The sequence below is a fragment of the Saccopteryx leptura genome, chromosome 4 (genome assembly GCF_036850995.1).
Source record: "Saccopteryx leptura isolate mSacLep1 chromosome 4, mSacLep1_pri_phased_curated, whole genome shotgun sequence".
NCBI classification, from domain to species: Eukaryota; Metazoa; Chordata; class Mammalia; order Chiroptera; family Emballonuridae; genus Saccopteryx; species Saccopteryx leptura.
In genome coordinates, this window is record NC_089506.1 from 223,169,415 (window position 1) to 223,189,221 (window position 19,807).

The following is a 19,807-nucleotide window of genomic DNA, read 5'->3' on the forward strand; positions in this document are numbered from 1 at the left end:
TGTGTGTGCGTGTGCATGTGTGTATCTGTGTGTTTCTTTTGCTGTGCAGAAGCATTTTGTTTGACTTAGTCCATTCATTTATTGTAGCCTTTACTTCCCTTCCCTTTGGAGTCAAATTCATAAAATGTTCTCCATGGCCAAGGTCCATGAGTTCATTACCTATGTTTTCTTCTATGTAATTTATAGTTTCAGGTCTTTATTTAGGTCTTTGATCCATTTTGCGTTAATGTTTGTGTATGGGGACAAACTGTAGTCAAGTTTCATTCTTTTGCATGTTTGGCTTTCCAGTTTTCCTAGCACCCTTTATTGAAGAGGCTTTCTTGTTTCTATTGTGTGTTTTTGGCCTCTTTGTCAAAGATTATTTGTGTGTGTGTGTGTGTGTGTGTGTGTGTGTGTGTGTATGATATATATATATATATATCATGTATATACCATATATATATATATGGTTTTATTTTGGGGCTCTCAATTCCATTCCATTGGTCTGTATGTCTGTTTTTCTGCCAATGCCATGCTCTTTTGATTATTGTGGCTCTATTATATAATTTGAACACAGGTAGTGTGACACTTCCAGCTTCATTATTTTTTCTCATGATTGCTTTGGCTATTCGGGGGTTTTTATGGGGGATTTTCCATACAAACCCGGAGATTTTTTTTGTGTGTGTTCTATTTCTTTATTTATTTTTATTTTTTTTATTATTTATTCTTTTTTTTTTAGAGAGGAGAGAGAGAGGGAGAGAGAGAGAGAAAGAGAGAGAGAGAGAGAAGGGGGGAGGAGCTGGAAGCATCAACTCCCATATGTGCCTTGACCAGGCAAGCCCAGGGTTTCGAACCGGCGACCTCAGCATTCCAGGTCGACGCTTTATCCACTGCGCCACCACAGGTCAGGCTGTTCTATTTCTTTACATAACGACATTGGGATTTTGATGGGGATTGCATTATGTTTGTCATTATTTCTTTCACCGTGGTTTCCTTTAGTTCTTTGAACATGTTGATAGTAGCTACTCTGATGTGTTTTCAAGATCTGACACCTGGTATCTTTCACAAGAAGTCATTTACAACTTAAGAAGAAAGATACTTTATAACTAAATAACTAAACTGTTAACATCAAGGTGGTTCACAAGTCTTGTCAACTTAATCTACAGTGTCTCTGTGAAGACACCCTCTGAGCACAGCTAGATACATACCTGAGAGAATGGATAAGATAGTGGATTTCCCCGCCCCATTATTTCCTAGAAGAACAGTGATCTGACCCTCATATAAATTCAAGGAAACGTCTTTTACAGCGAGTCTGGTAGTGCTCTGCACTCGGAATTCCTGCGAGAAAAATAAAATGAAAATACCAATTTTACCTATATCTATCACTTTGGAGGGACATGCAGTCATATGAACTATCTATCGCAGAAACCATACCACTAATATCATGAGGGGGAAAAAAATCAAAATGTAAGAAGGACGAAACTGTGAAAAGGAAAAAACCACAACTGATGGCATGACAAAGTTTTAGAATTTCACTGTAAATCTACCAATGTCCCCTGAGCAAATCTCACCCATTCTTACTTTGTTTTCATTGCCTTCTTGAAGCCGAGAATGCCATCACCTTTTTTCAGTCAATGCCTATGTCTTAGTTTGGAGAACTGCCCATTGAAAACATAGAACATTTAAAAAGTAGAAGTCCTGTAGGGATCTCAAATATCTTACGTGCAGATGACCAGAGTGGCTGATGAAGGTGGAAAAATATATTATGTAAAGAGCGTACGGACCCCTCCAGCCAACAAGCACCGAGGGAACACACACAGTCATCACTTTCTTCGAACCTATCGGGGAGGTGCTTTCCAGGCAACCAACCAGGTTTGAATTTAGGGAAACACAGATGTCTTCAAGGAGAGACGGTATATAAACCAGCACTTGCTTACCTGGGGCAGAAACAAGCACCTATAAAAACTAGTGAGAAAATTTTACTTCCATTTTTCATGAAAAATGAAGTGACACAGCTTAAGAAAAAAATATTTAAATGAGAAAACTGATACGAAGCCCATTGCATTCCGACTGAGGTATATGTTTCTTCCAATACCTGCCACTGACGGTGAATAAAGACAAAATATCTGTGTAACGACGACAACAACAACAAGATGCTATTTCTCTTTGATCCCAAACGGCAGTGGGTGTTCTCTACCTGGCGGCCCTCGTCCTATCTTCTCCCTAGACCTGAGTTCCAGGCTCTCGTAACTGCTGATTTGAAATCCTTATTTGTATGAAGGATTCTGTCCAGAATGGAACTCGTTTTTTTAAAATATTATTTAGAAAATTGAATTTTAACAGGGTGACATTGGTTGATAAGAGTACATAGGTTTCAGGCCCTGGCTGGTTGGCTCAGCGGTAGAGCATCGGCCTGGCGTGCAGGGGACCCGGGTTCGATTCCCGGCCAGGGCACATAGGAGAAGCGCCCATTTGCTTCTCCACCCCCCTCCCCTCCTTCCTCTCTGTCTCTCTCTTCCCCTCCCGCAGCCAAGGCTCCATTGGAGCAAAGATGGCCCAGGCGCTGGGGATGGCTCCTTGGCCTCTGCCCCAGGCACTAGAGTGGCTCTGGTCGCAGCAGAGCGACGCCCCAGAGGGGCAGAGCATCGCCCCCTGGTGGGCATGCCGGGTGGATCCCAGTCAGGCGCATGCAGGAGTCTGTCTGACTGTCTCTCCCCATTTCCAGCTTCAGAAAAATACAAAAAAAAAAAAAAAAAAAAAGAGTACATAGGTTTCAGGTGAACATTTCCTTTTTCTTTCTTAGTGACAGGAGGGGAGAGGAGGCAGAGAGACAAGACTCCTGTATATACCCCGACCCGGATCCATCTGGCAAGCCCGCTAGGGGGTGATGTTCTGCCCATCTGGGGCTATTGCTCCATTGCTCACAAACCAAGCCATTTTTAGCACCTGAGGTGGAGGCCATGGAGCCATCCTCAGTGTCCAGGGCCAACTTGCTTGAACCATTCAAGCCATGGCTGCAGGAAGGGAAGAGAGAGAGAGAGAGAGATACAGAAAGAGAAGAGGAGAGGCAGTAGAGAAGCAGATGGTCGCTTCTCCTGTGTGCCCTGACCGGGAATTGAACCCAGGACATCCACATGCCAGGCTGATGCTCTACCACTGAGCCAACTGGCCAGTGCAAGGTAAACATTTCTATAGTATTTGAACTGTTGATTATGTTGTGTACCCATCACCCAAAGTCAAATTGTTTTCTGTCACCTTCTATTTGTCCTTCTTTCCCCCTCCCCCCTCCCCTTCTTCTGCACCCCCCCCGGTAAAATGGAATTCTTAATTCCCAAAAGCTTCATTTAAAAAACAACTAAGCAAACTTCACATTTCCCTCCATTGTCTCCAGTCTGCCCACATTGCTCCACAAAATCACCCATGTGCTCCAGCTACAAAACCAAGAGCCACCTTAGTTTCCTTCTTTTTCCTTCAGTAATAAATCCAACTGATGAGAGAGATTTCTTTTTTTCAGTTCTAACTCCAAAATATGGTCTGAATCTCTGCACTGCGTTCTCCCCTTCCACACGGCTAGTCCTGGGTGCCGTCATGTCTTAGCTCAGCTCCTAGACCAGCGGTTCTCAACCTGTGGGTCGCGACCCCAGCGGGGTTGCCTAAAGCCATCGGAAAATACACAATGCATATCAGGTATTTACATTCCGAATCATAACTGTAGCAAAATTACAGTTATGAAGTAGCCACCAAAATTATTTTTTGGTTTGGGGTCACCGCAACATGAGGAACTGTATTGCGGGGTCACAGCATTAGAAAGGTTGAGAACCACTGTCCTAGACAAAGCCTCCCACCTGTTCTCTTTCTCACACCCACACTCTTCACCTGTGTCAGGGTGGTCCTCCCCACACAGAACTCAGATAACTTCCCTCTACTGCATAAGTGCCTATCGTTACTGCACAGTGTTCTAAAGCATGGAATCCAAGCGTTGCAACAGCTGCCACGTGACACCTGCATCACTGGTCTCCTGACGACATCCCCAGATTCATGTCATATCGCGACCCCTTCTCACGGCTTCCTTAAACCTCGCTTCGTCCTGCTGAGTTTCTCCACATAGAAAAAGCTCCTTCTCACCTCAGGGATTTGAATTCTCTTTTCCATTTTAAATTATTTTTTTTGTACCTAGGTTGCCAATGCTCTCTAGCTCATTCTCACCCTTCTGATCTCAGCTTTAAGGTCACCGTTGCAAGTTTGAGCCCCCACAAACCCGTCTCATTAGAAATTAAGAGGTAGGAAATTCATCAAGGAGCACGTGCAAGGTAACAACCCGTGCAGAGAAGGGCTGGAAGGACAACCAGGCAGAGATAAGTGACAGCTCAGTTACTCTCTGGCCTTGGGTCAGTGCCCCTCACTAAATGGTCAGCTACCGCATGTTTTAAAAATACTTACAGCCTGACCAGGCGGTGGCGCAGTGGATAGAGCGTCGGACTAGGATGCAGAAGACCCAGGTTCAAGACCTCGAGGTCGCCAGCTTGAGTGTGGGCTCATCTGGTTTGAGCAAAAGCCCACCAGCTTGAACCCAAGGTCTCTGTCTCCAGCAAGGGGTTACTCGGTCTGCTGAAGGCCCACAGTCAAGGCACATAAGAGAAAGCAATCAATGAACAACTAGGTGTTTCAACGCGCAATGAAAAACTAATGATTGATGCTTCTCATCTCTCTCCATTCCTGTCTGTCTGTCCCTGTCTATCCCTCTCTCTGACTCACTGTCTCTGTAAAAAATAAATAAATAAATAAAATTGAAAAAAAAATACTTACGGCCCACTGGTTGAAAAATCACTGTTCTAGACTCGACTTTTTTTTTTTTTTTTTTTTATCATTTTTCTGAAGCTGGAAACAGGGAGAGACAGTCAGACAGACTCCCGCATGCGCCCGACCGGGATCCACCCGGCACGCCCACCAGGGGCGACGCTCTGCCCACCAGGGGGCGATGCTCTGCCCATCCTGGGCATCGCCATATTGCGACCAGAGCCACTCTAGCGCCTGAGGCAGAGGCCACAGAGCCATCCCCAGCGCCCGGGCCATCTTTGCTCCAATGGAGCCTTGGCTGCGGGAGGGGAAGAGAGAGACAGAAAGGAAAGCGCGGCGGAGGGGTGGAGAAGCAAATGGGCGCTTCTCCCATGTGCCCTGGCCGGGAATCGAACCCGGGTCCTCCGCATGCTAGGCCGACGCTCTACCGCTGAGCCAACCGGCCAGGGCTCGACTTTTTTTTTTTAATGAGAGTATTTATAGAAGACTATCATATTATAGTTTATATAAAGCTTCATTTTATTCTGGAGGAAGGAGAAAGACTTATTATATACTATATATATTTTTATTTATATCTTTTTCAAAGGAAGTGAATAGAATGGCCATAACCTTTTATTAGCGTCTGATTTTTTTTTCTTAGTATTTCCAGTAACAAATGTTTACAATGAACGGCAAACTAAGTATCAGTTTCCTTGAGAAAAAGAGATCAGGAAAACAATACCTTGTACAGATGTTGGATCTGGACACCTGCCACCAAATCAGTAGGTTCTGCTTCAAAATATTTGCTTTCAGTTGTCTTATTAAATTGCCTCGCTTCATTTTTTTCCTTGGGTTTTTCCCCAAACCAGTAAGAGTGCTAGGAAGAGAATAAAAATGTAATCACTGCAAAAACACGGAGAAACAAAGCAGTAGAAAATAGTTTAGCCTGTTACCCTTTCTATTAAGACAATTTTAGAATTTGGCCCCAAAGGCAAGGGAAGCAAAGGCAACAATAAATGAATGGGACTGTATCAAACTGAAAAGCTTCTGCAAGGCAAAACACAAAAAGCAAAAACAAAACAAACAGGCAGCCAACCAAATGGGAGATGATATTTGCAAACAGCAGCTCCAATAAGGGGTTAATATCCAAAATACACAAAGAACTCACAAAGCTCAGCAACGAGCAAACAATCCAATTTAAAAATGGGGAGGGGACCTGAACAGACACTTCTCTCAAGAGCACATACAAATGGCCAACAGGGATATGAAAAGATGCTCATCCTAAATAGTTATTAGAGAAATGCAAATAAAAAAAAAACTACAATGAGATACCACCTCACACCTGTTAGATTGGCTGTTAGCAACAAGACAGGTCATAACAAGTGTTGGAGAGGCTGTGGAGAAAAAGGAACCCTCATCCACTGTTGGTGGAAATGTAAATTAGTAAAACTATTATGGAAGAAAGTATGGTGGCTCCTCAAAAAATTAAGACTAGAACTACCATAATAACCCAGCAATCCCTCTACTGGGTATATACCCCCAAAACTTGAAAACATTATGCAAAGACACAGGCACCCCCATGTTCATTGCAGCATTATTCACAGTGGCCGAGACAGGGAAATAACCAAAGTGTCCCTTGATAGAGGATTGGATAAAGAAGAGGTGGTACATACATACAAGGGAACACTACTCAGCCACAGAAATGATGACATAGTGACATTTACAAAAACATGGATGGACCTTGAGAACATTATACTGAGTGAAATAAGTAAATCAGAAAAAGCTAAGAATGGTATGACTTCACACACAGGTGGGATATAAAACCGAGACTCGTGAACATGGATAAAAGTGAGGTCGTTTCCAGGGGAAGGAAGGTGTGGGGGAGGGGTGGAAAGAGGGACAAATACATGGTGACGAAAAATGATTTGACTTTGGGTGACAGGTATACAACAACATAATCAACAGTTCAAATGCTGTGGAAATGTTTGCCTAAAACCTATGTACTCTTATTAATCAATGTCACCCTGTTAATTTTCTAAAAAAAGATAGGCAGAAAATGTCTTGTGATTAAATTTTAGAACTAATTGGCTATCATTTGACTAACCAAGGCATGAAAACAGACTACTCTATTTACATTGTAACTGTCCAAGAGAAACAAAAGAAAATGACGGTAACATGAAGTCATGGCAGCATGTAGTATTACGTCACTCTCTGTCCTGTCTGCTCTGAGCAGAACATAAACCACCAGGGAGAGGGGGAGAGGGAGGGCAAGGAGTGAATGCTGCCCATTTTGCTTTGATTCTGACTCTAAGAAATGTGGGCTTCCCAAAGAAAAATACCAGGTGGTAAGTGCCTAGACATGGAGCATAACTAACCCTCTTCCTGTCAGCATCCAAAGAACCCATTCTGTGTACACAATTTTTTTTTAAGTGAGAAGAAGGGAGACAGACAGACTCCTACATGTGGTCGATGGGACCCACCCAGCATGCCCACCAGGGGGCGATGCTCTGCCCATCTGGGATGTTGCTCTGTTGTGGCCGGAGCCATTCTAGCGCCTGAGGCAGAGGCCATGGAGCCATCCTCAGTGCCTGGGCCAACTTTGCTCTAATGGAGCCTTGGCTTCAGGAAGGGAAGAGAGATAGAGAGAAAGGAGAGGGGGAGGAGTGGAGAAGCAGATGGGTGCTTCTCCTGTGTGCCCTGGCTGGGAATCGAACCCAGGACTTCCACATGCTGGCTGGCCATTGGTCTACTACTGAGCCAATCAGCCAGGGCCCTATGTTTATCTCTTTATGCTGAAGTTCAATCCCTTATGTAACACTAGCCTGAAAAAGTGATCGATTACTCAGAATCTGTCAAGTTCGAGGTTGCAGGCCACAACCGACAGATTATGTATACAGCATTTATACACAGTGGAGGCTTTATAGTGTATGAAAAAAGGGCTAGTGAATTCATTTGCCTAGAGTAATTAGAATGATACTTTCACCTGACCTATCGATTTGATTACACACCGTGCTACAGTAATCAACAATGGCTCGTCTACGTTACAGAACAGGTCCACAAGGACTGTGGCCTCTCTCAATAACAGAAAGTGGTACCACTCACCAGCAAGAAAAAGTTCCATGGCTTGGGCACACCATACTCTCCCGGAAAGACTGCTTCTATATACCAGGCCACAAAGCCATACAAGACGGCATCAAAGAAAAACATTCCCAGGATGTAGGCAAAGACAAAGTTGTCCAGGGTGGCTGGTGAGAAGATGTTACTCCATTTAATTCCAATTCCTAAGGGATACCAGGAGACAGTTCATGTAGGTGCCAACTGCATCGTACGCTAGCAACTAAACAACAGTAGCAACTCCAGAAGGGACGGGGAAGAGACCCTCACGGGCCCGAGCTAAGGTCTGGAGGGATGTGGGTGTCACGTGCGACAGGCAATGGTAAACAAGGGGTGTGATGTCTTCAAAGGACAGTCGAGAGCAGTGGTGGTCAACCAGGTCCCTACCGCCCCCTAGTGGGCATTCCAGCTTTCATGGTGGGCGGTAGCGGAGCAACCAGAGTATAAATAAAAAGATAGATTTAACTATAGTCAGTTGTTTTATAAAGATTTATTCTGCCAAATTTAGCGAAAATCTGACATAAAGTACTTGGTACATAATTATTATTATATGCTTTAACTTGCTGTCACTCTGCTTTATAAATTTTATAAAGTAAAGTGACTTCCTTAGTTTATAAATCGCCATGACTGTGGAACCCGTGGGCGGTTAGAAAACCTTACTACTAACAGAGATACAAAAGTGGGCGGTAGGTATAAAAAAGTGGACGACCCCTGGTCGGCAAACCGCGGCTCACGAGCCACAGGCGGCTCTTTGGCCCCTTGAGTGTGGCTCTTTCACAAAATACCACGTGCGGGCGCTATCTCGAAAAGGAATGTATCTACCTATGTAGTTTAAGTTTACAAAATTTGGCTCTGAAAGGAAATTTCAATCGCTGTGCTGTTGATATTTGGCTCTGTCGGCTAACGAGTTTGCCAACCACTGCCCTATGAGAACCTGGGGAAGATGCACAAGGTGAACACTCACTCCTTATTTCGGCGTTGACTAGGAACTTGGTGCCCAGCTTCATGGCGACATTGGAGCTGAGACAGGAAGCCAGCTTCGCTGCAAGCGTCATCTGTGCGTAATTTGAAGACAGGCTGGTAGCTGGGAAGTAGGTGGCGAAATAAATGAAGCCGCCAACGGGCACGGCGTAATGCACTGCCAAGAACCAGAGAATGGGAAGGTCAGTGCAAGGCAATCTGAAACAACCCGAGTCACAGGCGACTCGGTTTCTGATTCCAAGAGGCACTGAAACGAGCACACTGAGAAGACGCCCACGTCTGTTTTGCTCACGGCTTCCTCCACCTCTCAGGAAAAGCCTGGCACTTAGTAAATGCTCAGAAGTATTACCGCTCACCAACATGAGGGGATATTCTATCGCTCCACGTTCATTGTGAAATATCCCGTGATTTTGAATAAATAAAAGGTGAACACTGGCAACATTCAAAGGAGGGGGTGGTGGGGAAGGGAGCAAAGAGGGACAAATATATATGGGGACAGGAAATGACTTGACTGGGTGCTGGGTACACAATGTCACGGACAGTTCAAACGGTATGGGAAGGTTGACCTGATACTCTTATGATTCCATGTCACCTCGTTGAATTTCATGTTCTCCATAAAATTTTTTTAAAAAGAAAAATTTAAAACGACAGCTAAAAAAGCGACATAAGAGGACAGTCGTCTCTGGTGCGGCACGAATTTAAGTGTCACGACATTAAATGTGAGCAGGTATATGGACCAGTAGGAACGTCCATCTTCGTCCGCTGGGACTGCAAGTGCAAAGCACCACTTCCTACGCGGCTGGACATTGTTCGTGTGGGGCATTCACAAACACGGGGACCCAGCAACTCTCTCCCTAACTGCGCACCACGGCAAGGGTCTTACGTCGATGTACCAGCCAGACCCACAGAGAGTGTGCCGTAGGTCTGAGGCTGCCACGATGCCCCCAACAGAAAACACTGGCGTTTGTTTCCTGCTTATTCTGCTCTTTGGCTTAACACATTCTGCCTCATGTTGACACGCTTCTTAACTTTACCACCTGGGTTTGGATGTTCTTTTTTCTTCCTTTTTGGGGGCTTGGGGTGGGGCGGGGTGGTACTTATAGGTCATATGTATAAGGTCTACCAGAAAGTTCTGTCCGTTTTTGGAATAAAACAAAATACAAATTTTTCTTACCGTCAATAAACTTTATTAAATAATATAATTGCCATTATTAATGATTTCTTGCCAGCGTGAAGGCAATTTGTACATCCCATTTTTGAAAAATGTTTTATCTTTTGATGCGAAAAATTGAACCAGTGCTTGTTTGATATCTTCTTTATTTTTGAATTTTTTTGCCCTTCAAAAAATTTTGTAAGAACAAAAACAAGTGATAGTCGGAGGGTGCTAAGTCTGGGGAATATGGTGGATGCGACAGACATGCTTCTGTAGCATTTCTTCCTTGTTGAAATTCGTAAAAATGACAGTGGCGGAAATGAACTTTATCAGTAGCGATGGGTACACTATGGCTTCACACATAAGACTAACGTGAATCAACTTTGTTTTGGTTCATTTGCTACGTCAGTATGTATACATTAACTGATAAAAATAGAGAGGCACACATGCGCCAAATAAACATGTGCTTACGTGTCGAAACTTGTTGTGATAGAAACGGACAGAACTTTCTGGTAGACCTTTATATAATCCTGTGCCTTGTGACAGCCAATCAATGAGGAACAGTCATAATAATATACTAAGAAAAATAAAAGTGAAATAAAGGTTTTTGGTTGTGCCTGTTATTGGCACGTGTGCCCTCAAAGGGCAAAGAAACCATTTTTATTTGCCCTTGTTTGTTGGCTACTGTGCGGACACAAAGGTCTGAAGAAATGAAGGAAAGTATGAATGAAGGGGTATTTTTGCTCTTTTGACTTGTCCTCCATTCCAAGTCCCCCGAGCCTTCAATGACGTTCAAGAACCACCCTCTACAGCAGGGGTCCCCAAACTTTTTACACAGGGGGCCAGTTCACTGTCTCTCAGACCGTTGGAGGGCTGGACTATAAAAAAAACTATGAACAAATTCCTATGCACACTGCACATATCTTATTTTAAAGTAAAAAAACAAAACGGGAACAAATACAATATTTAAAATAAAGAACAAGTAAATTTAAATCAACAAACTGACCAGTATTTCAATGGGAACTATGCTCCTCTCACTGACCACCAATGAAAGAGGTGCCCCTTCCAGAAGTGCGGCGGGGGCCGGATAAATGGCCTCAGGGGGCCGCATGTGGCCCGCGGGGCCGTAGTTTGGGGACCCCTGCTCTACAGCAAGCTTTCTTAGGCTGATCACAGCTTCAGTCGGAAGTGGGAGTATTTTAATCCTTTTTTTTTACATGTATGTGCTGCTTCATTCATCTTTATTGCTCTCTCTGTGTTCCATCAAATAATTTTTGTGCATGTGATTAATAGTCACATTCCCAAGGTCAACGTTAGATCTTGGGGGCAGGGGCTGTATTTCAAATACACGACAAGCGCACAATGACCAGGACCCCTCCTTCCAGGGACACGATTTTGCTGTTCTCTTTCTCTTCACATACTGCAGTGTCACCACCAGATACTGGCGGACTTCAGTCTCCCCCGACAACATATACAGAAGCCATCTCCACCGCCACCCTTCCTGGTAGGTGGTTAAACAGATACTGTACGTGCATTAGCAGCTAAAGGTTAGAAAGAACACGCACATATCATCTTATTTTGGTATCTATCCTTCATTCACACATATACTATGCTATATTAATGTTAATGATTTCTTCATTCCCTTTCAAATCATTTTTTTTTTATTAAATGAGAGGTGGGAAGGCACAGAGACAGACTCCTGCATGTGCCTCAACCGGGATCCACCCAGCAAATCCCCCTATAAGGCGATGCTCTCCCCATCTGGGGCCACTGCTCTGTTGCTTGGCAACTGAGCTATTTTTAGCACCTGAGGAGGCCACAGAGTCATCCTTAGTGCCCCAGACCAACTTGCTCAAACCAATTGAGCCATGGCTGTACGAGGGAAAAGGAGAGAGAAAGATAGAGAGGAGGGGAGGGATAGAAAAGCAGATGGTCGCTTCTCCTGTGTGCCCTGACCAGGAATCAAACTCAGGACTTCCACATGCCGAGCTGACACTGAACCACTAAGCGAACTGGCCAGGGCCTCAAATGATTTCAAGTGCACACCTATACTTGTCTTTTCAGTCAATAGAAGCTATATATGAAGTTGCAACCGAAGTTCAGAAGGAGCTTCTAAGCACAACACTCGTTTGGTCACTGAGCACCTTTCCCAGCTGACTCCGACTTACCTTTATTGAAAAACGTGCTGACCAGAAAGCTGAAGAATATTGTAGGGACGGCAAAACACAGCAGGAAGACAAACACAAGAGATGGGTCGCTGTATTGGATGATTGGCACAGGATCCACCTAGCAAAGCAATCAGGAGACTAAATGGTCAAACATACCCTCAGTGGGGTCAGAGCAATACAAAAACAGAGACGTGAGACATCATTAAATATTTCTAATGGTCCCAGGGAAACAAACGGCCATGCCCAGTGAGACAGAGTCAACAAGTCCCTAACTGCAAGAAGATCCATGCGTCCCTACTGAAAGGTTTACCCAGCCGAGGCGTGACACCAGCACACACTGTACGTACCCCTTCCCTGACGACCTGACACGGAAGGGGCCCACAACAGGCCTCTGTGTCTCCCTCTTCGAGGCTGGCTGCAGCAAACGGATACTTGCCTTGGCGTAGAAAATCAGGCACATCAAAAAGATGACAGCCGAATAGAAAGTGAGGAATGTGAAGAAGTAGGCGGCCCAGAGCATCCAATTGCTGAGTCCTATCATGAGCTGGTACTCCTGTGGAAGAGTCAACGCAAACCAAACGTATGAATCTTGTAATCGTCCCAAATGAGCTCAGGATATTTGTCTAATAATTCAGTGCCCACTACAACGGAAATGTGTTGTGTGGCCTCACGCCCGGTTGATGGGGAGGAAATCAAAGCTCAGAAGGCCCAGGGGCTTGTGGGTCACTATTCAGCTAGTGAGTGGCAGGCTCTGTCGTCTCTGACGTGACTTCTCCAGATTCAGATATGGTTCAGACACACACATACACAACAACAACAACAACAACAACTATAAACCACTTAGATTAATATCCCCTTCTTATTTATGATGTTCTCTTCCAGGAGGGATTAAAGAAATGGACACCACCAAGCTTCAGCCCTAATTTAAACTCTCTCTCTAAACGACTTTGATGTGTCGGTGATAAGCTTACCACTTGTAACAAATGTATCACTCTGGAGGGGAAAGTTGACAATACGAGAGTCTATGCATGTGTGGGGGCAGGGGACACACCGGAAATCGCTAAAACTTTGTCTCAATATTGAGGGACCGTGAGTGCATTATGCTGTGAAATAAGTCAGACAGAGAAAGATAAACACCATATTATCTCACATATTTGTGAAATCTAAAAAAAACAACAACAACAATAAACAAGCTCATAGAGCACTGCTAGTGTGTTAAAAAGGTGAAGTAAAAACCCCCCAAAATGCCACAAACATAAGTTTGAGTCCCAGATAAGATATTGTTCGTTACTGAGGTTTGAATGAGAGGAGATGTAAAGGAGAAAGGAAGAAAGTAATATAGAGGGAGAAAAGAAAGAGAGAGAGAGAGAGAGAAAAGAGGGAACCACTAAAAGAAGAAAAAAGAAAAAAGAGGAGAGAGAGAGAGTTAAGGGTTTTGGAGTGCAACCCTCATAGAGAGAAAGGAAGAGGAAAGAAAAGATAATGGGAGATGTAACACTTATGGGTAGTGTAGTTCCAGGAGAGGAAAGAGTAAGACCAGCAGAGAGTTAAACGACCAAATTGGAGGAGGAATAAAAAATATCAAGAGTGAAGATAAGAGAAACAAACGAACAAATATTATAAAATGGGATAGGCTATAAAGTCTGCGTATTATTCTTGATTTTCAGAGGTTATCTTCCTGCTTTTTCTTTTCTCTCCCTCTTCCTGGGTCGGTGACTCTGTATCCCCGGGTTCTGCCCCTTTGGCACGCTCAGGTAGAGGTTTGCAGTTGATAAGTCTCTATGGCGATGTCGTGTATTGTGCTTCAGTCTCGTTGGCAGTCGAGGCTCATTAGCATTTATAGGCTCTGACAGTGAGAGAGTCCGTGTTCCTGGAGCCTCTCTCCTAGTCTTTCCTTCCTCAATTAGTAGCCTGAGAATCCAGCTATGGGGTCGCTGCTGCCTCTGCCTGGATAGTAAGAGGCTCAAAGAGCTGGCAACTCCCCACTCTATTCCCACTCAGTGCAGGGCTCTGGGTGAGGCTGTGTCAGTCAGAGCTGCTAGCATAATCAGGCGGGGCTTCCGCCCACTCAAAGACCTCTGGCTCTGCCACTCTGTGGGATAACACAGGCGCGCACTGCCGAGGCAGCAAGCTCATAGAGAACAGATTGTGGTTGTCAGAAGCAGGAGAAGGTGGGGGGAGTTGGGAAAGTAAGTGAAGGGGGTTGAAGAGTACAGACTTCCGATTATAAAATAAATAAGCCATGGGAATGCAATGTTCAGCATAATGACTCTAGTCAATGATACTGTGTTGTATATTTGCAAGTTGCTAGAGAGTAGGTGCTAAAAGTCCTCCAAATTAAAAACAAAATTTGTAACTATGTATGGTGTTGAATGTTAACTAGACTTATAGGGTGCTGATCATTTCACAATTATTTACAAATACTGAATCATTTTTCTACTAAAACTAATATAATGGTATATGTCAAATATACCTCCATGAACTTTTCGTTTCTTTTTCTCTCTTCTTTTTTTCTTTCTTTTCTTTTAAAGATGCTGAGATCTCTGGTTACCTGTGTTCATCTTTAGTAAGAGGCATAGAAAGCTCTCAATTGACCTCAGGGCACAGATGTAGTTGTCTATTAGCAATTTTGAGAAGTTGTATTTTCACTGTTATTTAGATTGAAATATTTTCTAGTTCCTTTGTAACTTATTCTTTGATCAATTGATTGTTTATAAGTTTATTGTTTCATTACAAAAATATTGGAGTTTTCCTAGATATCATACTGTTACTGAGTCTTAATTTTCCATCCACTAATATTAAAAAAATATATACTTTGTATTACTTCAATGCTTTTAAGTTCCTTGAGACTTGTTTTAACGTATGATCTACTTACAAATACTGTGTAGCTTATACTTTAATGAAAAATTTTAAGTGAAAAAATAAAGAACAAAAGTTTAAACCCTAGGATTGATGCTTGTGTATCATGTTCTGGGGGCCCAAAGGAAACAGCGTTCATTTATAATGTAGGATTACACAGAAATATCAACAAGGAGTTGGCAGCTATGAACGCTGAGGCAAGTAAGTGTGACTGCGTTCACCAATCAGAAAAGACAGGGAAAGAAAAAAAAGCCATTAATTTTGGATGGAAGAAAAGGTATTTAGGGTTTTTGTTGGGGTGGGGGTTGTGTGTGTGGGGTGTTGTTCTCTTGACTAAGACACAATTCTTTAGAGGAAATAGTCATTTAGAAAAAATAACTCAGGGATCAGAATTGGTAAAACAGTCACAGAATCTTGAAATTGAATTTTATCTCAATATAGACCCAATTCTACAAACCCAATTAGTGATTTCTTTGTAATTCACCTTATTCCAGAGAGATTTTTAGGGCACTTGTCATTTATATTCTATCTACAAAACTCTCGTGAAGTTGTCTTCTAGAAATAAAACTAAAAATGAGACCAAGTTTTCCAATAAGCCAGACTAGTGGTGGCACAGTGGACCCAGAATGCCCAGGTCACCAGTTTGAAGCCCCGAGGTCGCTGGCTCTGAGCATAGGCTCACCAGCGTGGGGTCGTTGTCTTGGAGGGGGGGGGATTGGCCACACGATCCAAAAGCCCACTTTGCCAGCTTGAGCCCAAAGGTGACTAGCATGAAAAGCCCATGACCACTGGCACGAAACAAGGGGACATTGGGCTGGCCCCGGTCAAGGCGCATATGAGAAGCAATCAATGCACAACGGAAGAGAAGGCAGCTATGAGTTGGTGCTTCTCCCTCTCTCTCCCTTCCTGTCTCTCTCTCTCTCTCTCTCTTTCTCAAAAAAAAAAAAAAAAAAAAAAAAAATATATATATATATATATATATATATATATATATATATATATATATATATATATATATATATATAAAAAAGAAAGAATTCCAATAAAGACAGTGTTTAAAAAAACTGCCTGGAGAGAAAAGTGTTCACTTCTTGGCTGCTACAGAATCATCCTCGCCTACCAATCCTCAGTGGGCAGAAACAACCCAGCCCTCCACCACCTTGATTTGCCCAGAAGTTTACTTTGTTCAGTAGGTTCCTCATACACTTGAAATCGTATGGTGCCTTGTTCTTACTCTGACTGGCCGATGTTGTTTAGCATAACCAAGAAATCAGAAACAGACTCACGGACAACAGAGAACAGGCAGACAGCTGTGGGGGACGGGAGGGCTGGGTGGAAAAGGTGAAGGGATGAAGCAGAGACAAACGTCATCGACACAGATAACAGGGTGATGATTACGAGAGGGAAAGGGGGTGGGGAGGCAGAAGGGGGTCGAAGGGGGATGAACGGTGAGGGAAGGAGACTGGCGTTGGGATGGTGAACGCACAGTACAATATCCAGACGATCTGTTATAGAACCGGACACCTGAAACCTAGATAAACCAATGTCACCTCAATTAATCCCATAAAAAGAAATTAAAAAAAAAATAAAATTTTTGCCCCAAAGACCCGACATTCCCCACGGCGCCCTGTGAACCCACAAAGAGAAGCGGGGTTATACCTTCAGTCGGTTTTCCTTCTCCCACACCACGGACTGGATGAGGGTGAGGTAGTTCGTGCAGAAGATGAATAAGATTACTAACGGGATGAAGACGTCAAAAAAGGTAAAGAAGTGATCATAATCGTATTTCGGGTACGGAAATCTCTGAACTAAAACACTAGCATCTCTGAGCAGATTCTCCGTGGCATTTGGGCTATGATAGGTCATAATGGCTTTGTCCAAGGCGTGCTGTACGAGCAGGAAGCCTTCCGTGATGTACCCTGAGTGAAAAAACAAGGACCAGTGAGGACAACAGAGCCATAAAGAGCGGAGCCGATACAAGTATGTCAGAGATAAACAGCAACATCAGTGTTTCCATGAGGCCCCCTGCTGTCTAAATGCCACAGGTACAAAGTTGCAGTTTGGAAAGTCAAAAAAGAGTTCTGAAGAAGTGTGGAGTTGAAGGTCGCACAACAGGGTAAATGCACTTAATGTCACAGCTCTGTATATTTACAGGTGGTTTAAATGGTAAGTTTTATCAGTCCTGGCCAGTGGCTCAGTGGTAGAGCATCGGCTTGGTGCGTGTAGAAGTTCCGGGTTCGATTCCTGGTCAGGGCACACGGGAAAAGTGACCATCTGTTTCTCCAAACCTCCCCCTTCTCTCTTCTCTCTCTCTCTCTCTCTCTCTCTCTCTCTCTCTCTCCCTTCCCTCCTCCTCCTGCAGCCATGGCTCTAATAATTTGAGCAAGTTGGTCCTGGGCGCTAAGGATGGCTCCTTGGCCTCCACCTCAGGTGCTAAAATATAATAAATATGGCCTGACCGACCACCAGGATCCACCCAGCAAGCCCCCTATGGGGGACACTCTGCCCATCTGGGGCAATGGTCCATTGCTCAGCAACCAATCTATTTTTAGCACCTGATGTGGAGGCCAGAGAGCCATCCTCAGTGCTGGGGGCCAACTTGCTAGAGGCAATCAAGCCATGACTGTGGGAGGGGGGAGAGAAAAAAAAAAGAGTGAGAAAGGGGATGGGGTTATGGAGAAGCAGATGGTCGCTTCTCCTGTGTACCCTGATTGGTAATCAAACCCAGATATCCACACACTGGGATGACGCTCTACCACTGAGCCAACCAGCCAGGGCCAATAAAGTTCCTTTCTTCCACTATTATTAAGTGAGAAGCAGGGAGGCAGAGAGACAGACTCCTGCATGCGTCCCAACTGGGATCCACCTGGCAAGCCCCCTACCAGGTGATGCTCTGCCCATCTGGGACCGCTGCTCCATTGCTCAGTAACTGAGCTATTTTAGTATCTGAGGCGGAGGCTATGGAGCCATCCTCTGTACCCAGGGCCAACTCACTCCAATTGCACCATGGCTGCAGGAGGGGAAGAGAGAGAGAGAGAGAGAGAGAGAGAGAGAGAGAAGCCAGAGGGGGATGGGTGAAGCAGATGGTCGCTTCTCCTGTGTGCCCTGACTGGGAATTGAGCCCAGGACTTCCACACACTGGGCTGATGCTCTATCACTGAGCCAACCAGCCAGGGGGCCAATCAAGTTCTATTTTTAAAGATTGCATAATTATCTGTCAAATTACATTTTATACTTTTACTATTCACTTACCATATTTTGAGGTGGGTTATTTCAAATATTTAAGAATTATGCTCAATTTAAGAATTATGCTCAATTGTTGAATAATTTCCTCAGGGAAAATCTGCATTATTGTTGGAAAGACTCCACATTAATGCCTTTAAATGGTAGTTTGTATAGTAAATTTTAAATTAGCATAGCTATATTAAAAACTGTTCATCAGTCCAACAGAACGCCCCGCAGTTATGATTATTTAGTCTGGGTCATACCCGGAAATGTGTGTAGGACATCAAAATTTCACAAGTAAATCTACATAAAAATTAAAAATATATATCATGATAACAGTCAGAAAAAGATAAAAAGTACATTATCCCAATGTATAGGGTTTTTCGTATGAGTTTTTGGGCACTAAAATTTTTAAAGGAAAGACAGCAACCAGCCTTGCCAGTTAAAAACATAAGTAATTCTCATCAAAAGTTGAAGATATGAGGCCCTGGCCGGTTGGCTCAGCGGTAGAGCGTCGGCCTGGCGTGCGGGGGACCCGGGTTCGATTCCCGGCCAGGGCACATAGGAGAAGCGCCCATTTGCTTCTCCACCCCCCGCCCTTCCTCTCTGTCTCTCTCTTCCCCTCCTGCAGCCGAGGCTCCATTGGACCAAAGATGGCCCGGGCACTGGGGATGGCTCCTTGGCCTCTGCCCCAGGCGCTAGCGTGGCTCTGGTCGAGGCAGAGCGACGCCCCGGAGGGGCAGAGCATCGCGCCCTGGTGGGCAGAGCATTGCCCCTGGTGGGCGTGCCGGGTAGATCCCGGTCGGGCGCATGCGAGAGTCTGTCTGACTGTCTCTCCCCGTTTCTAGCTTCAGAAAAATACAAAAAAAAAAAAAAAAGTTGAAGACATGTAAGTATGCATACATAATGGCTCTTACGGTAAGACGAGGCTGACTAGTAAGTGTGGCTGAGGACCTGCTTACCAGGGCTGCCCCCATCGGGGTCAAGCTCCTGTCGGGGTCCAAGGGACGGAGTTGTCGGAAAGAGAACAGCTGTTTCCCAGCCTTCCGGGCGAATGGAATCCACATACAGGTTCCTCTGAAAACCACTAAAACGCAGGTAATATTTTACCTGCAAGGAACAATCAGAGCACACAGGATCTATAAGCAAAGAGACAATTAAGCAGGAACGTGAAACAGAAGAGAGTTGCAGTGACAGTGGCCAGCAGGTGACCGTACGGCCCGCCCACGGACAAGCAGCCCCCGGGGTGGGTCCGTCCATCAGGAAGGGAGAGCGGCCTGGTGGTAAGGTCACTACGGGCTGTCGGTGCATCTTCCCCTAATTAGACAGCTGTCGGGCGCACTCAGATGAAACTCTACCCGGAGATGGTACTAATTCCTCTGCCCATGTGTGTCAGGTAAGGGTTCTATATTCCTCTGCCCATGCTGTCAGGTAAGGGTTCTACGAGGGGGTCTCCGAACAGGGATTGTTAACACGAGAAAGAGTCCAACCTGAGGACAGAAGAGGGACGTATTAAAATGTAAGCGTGGCGTGTCGCAAAATTTAATTATGA

At 44.5% G+C, this 19,807-nt stretch overlaps 1 protein-coding gene across 1 annotated transcript in view; it reads right to left on the minus strand.

Moving 5' to 3' along the window:
• The window catches only part of LOC136404365 (phospholipid-transporting ATPase ABCA3-like), an 87,299-nt gene that overhangs the window by 57,599 nt on the left and 9,893 nt on the right, over window positions 1-19,807 (minus strand). Inside the window, exons 5-12 of the mRNA XM_066383683.1 lie at window positions 19,218-19,365; window positions 16,690-16,949; window positions 12,608-12,724; window positions 12,172-12,289; window positions 8,834-9,007; window positions 7,858-8,036; window positions 5,498-5,632; window positions 1,188-1,317 (exon numbers count right to left, since the gene is read on the minus strand). Of these exons, the coding sequence (XP_066239780.1) occupies window positions 1,188-1,317; window positions 5,498-5,632; window positions 7,858-8,036; window positions 8,834-9,007; window positions 12,172-12,289; window positions 12,608-12,724; window positions 16,690-16,949; window positions 19,218-19,365 (1,261 nt within the window). The remainder of the gene's footprint in view (window positions 1-1,187; window positions 1,318-5,497; window positions 5,633-7,857; window positions 8,037-8,833; window positions 9,008-12,171; window positions 12,290-12,607; window positions 12,725-16,689; window positions 16,950-19,217; window positions 19,366-19,807) is intronic.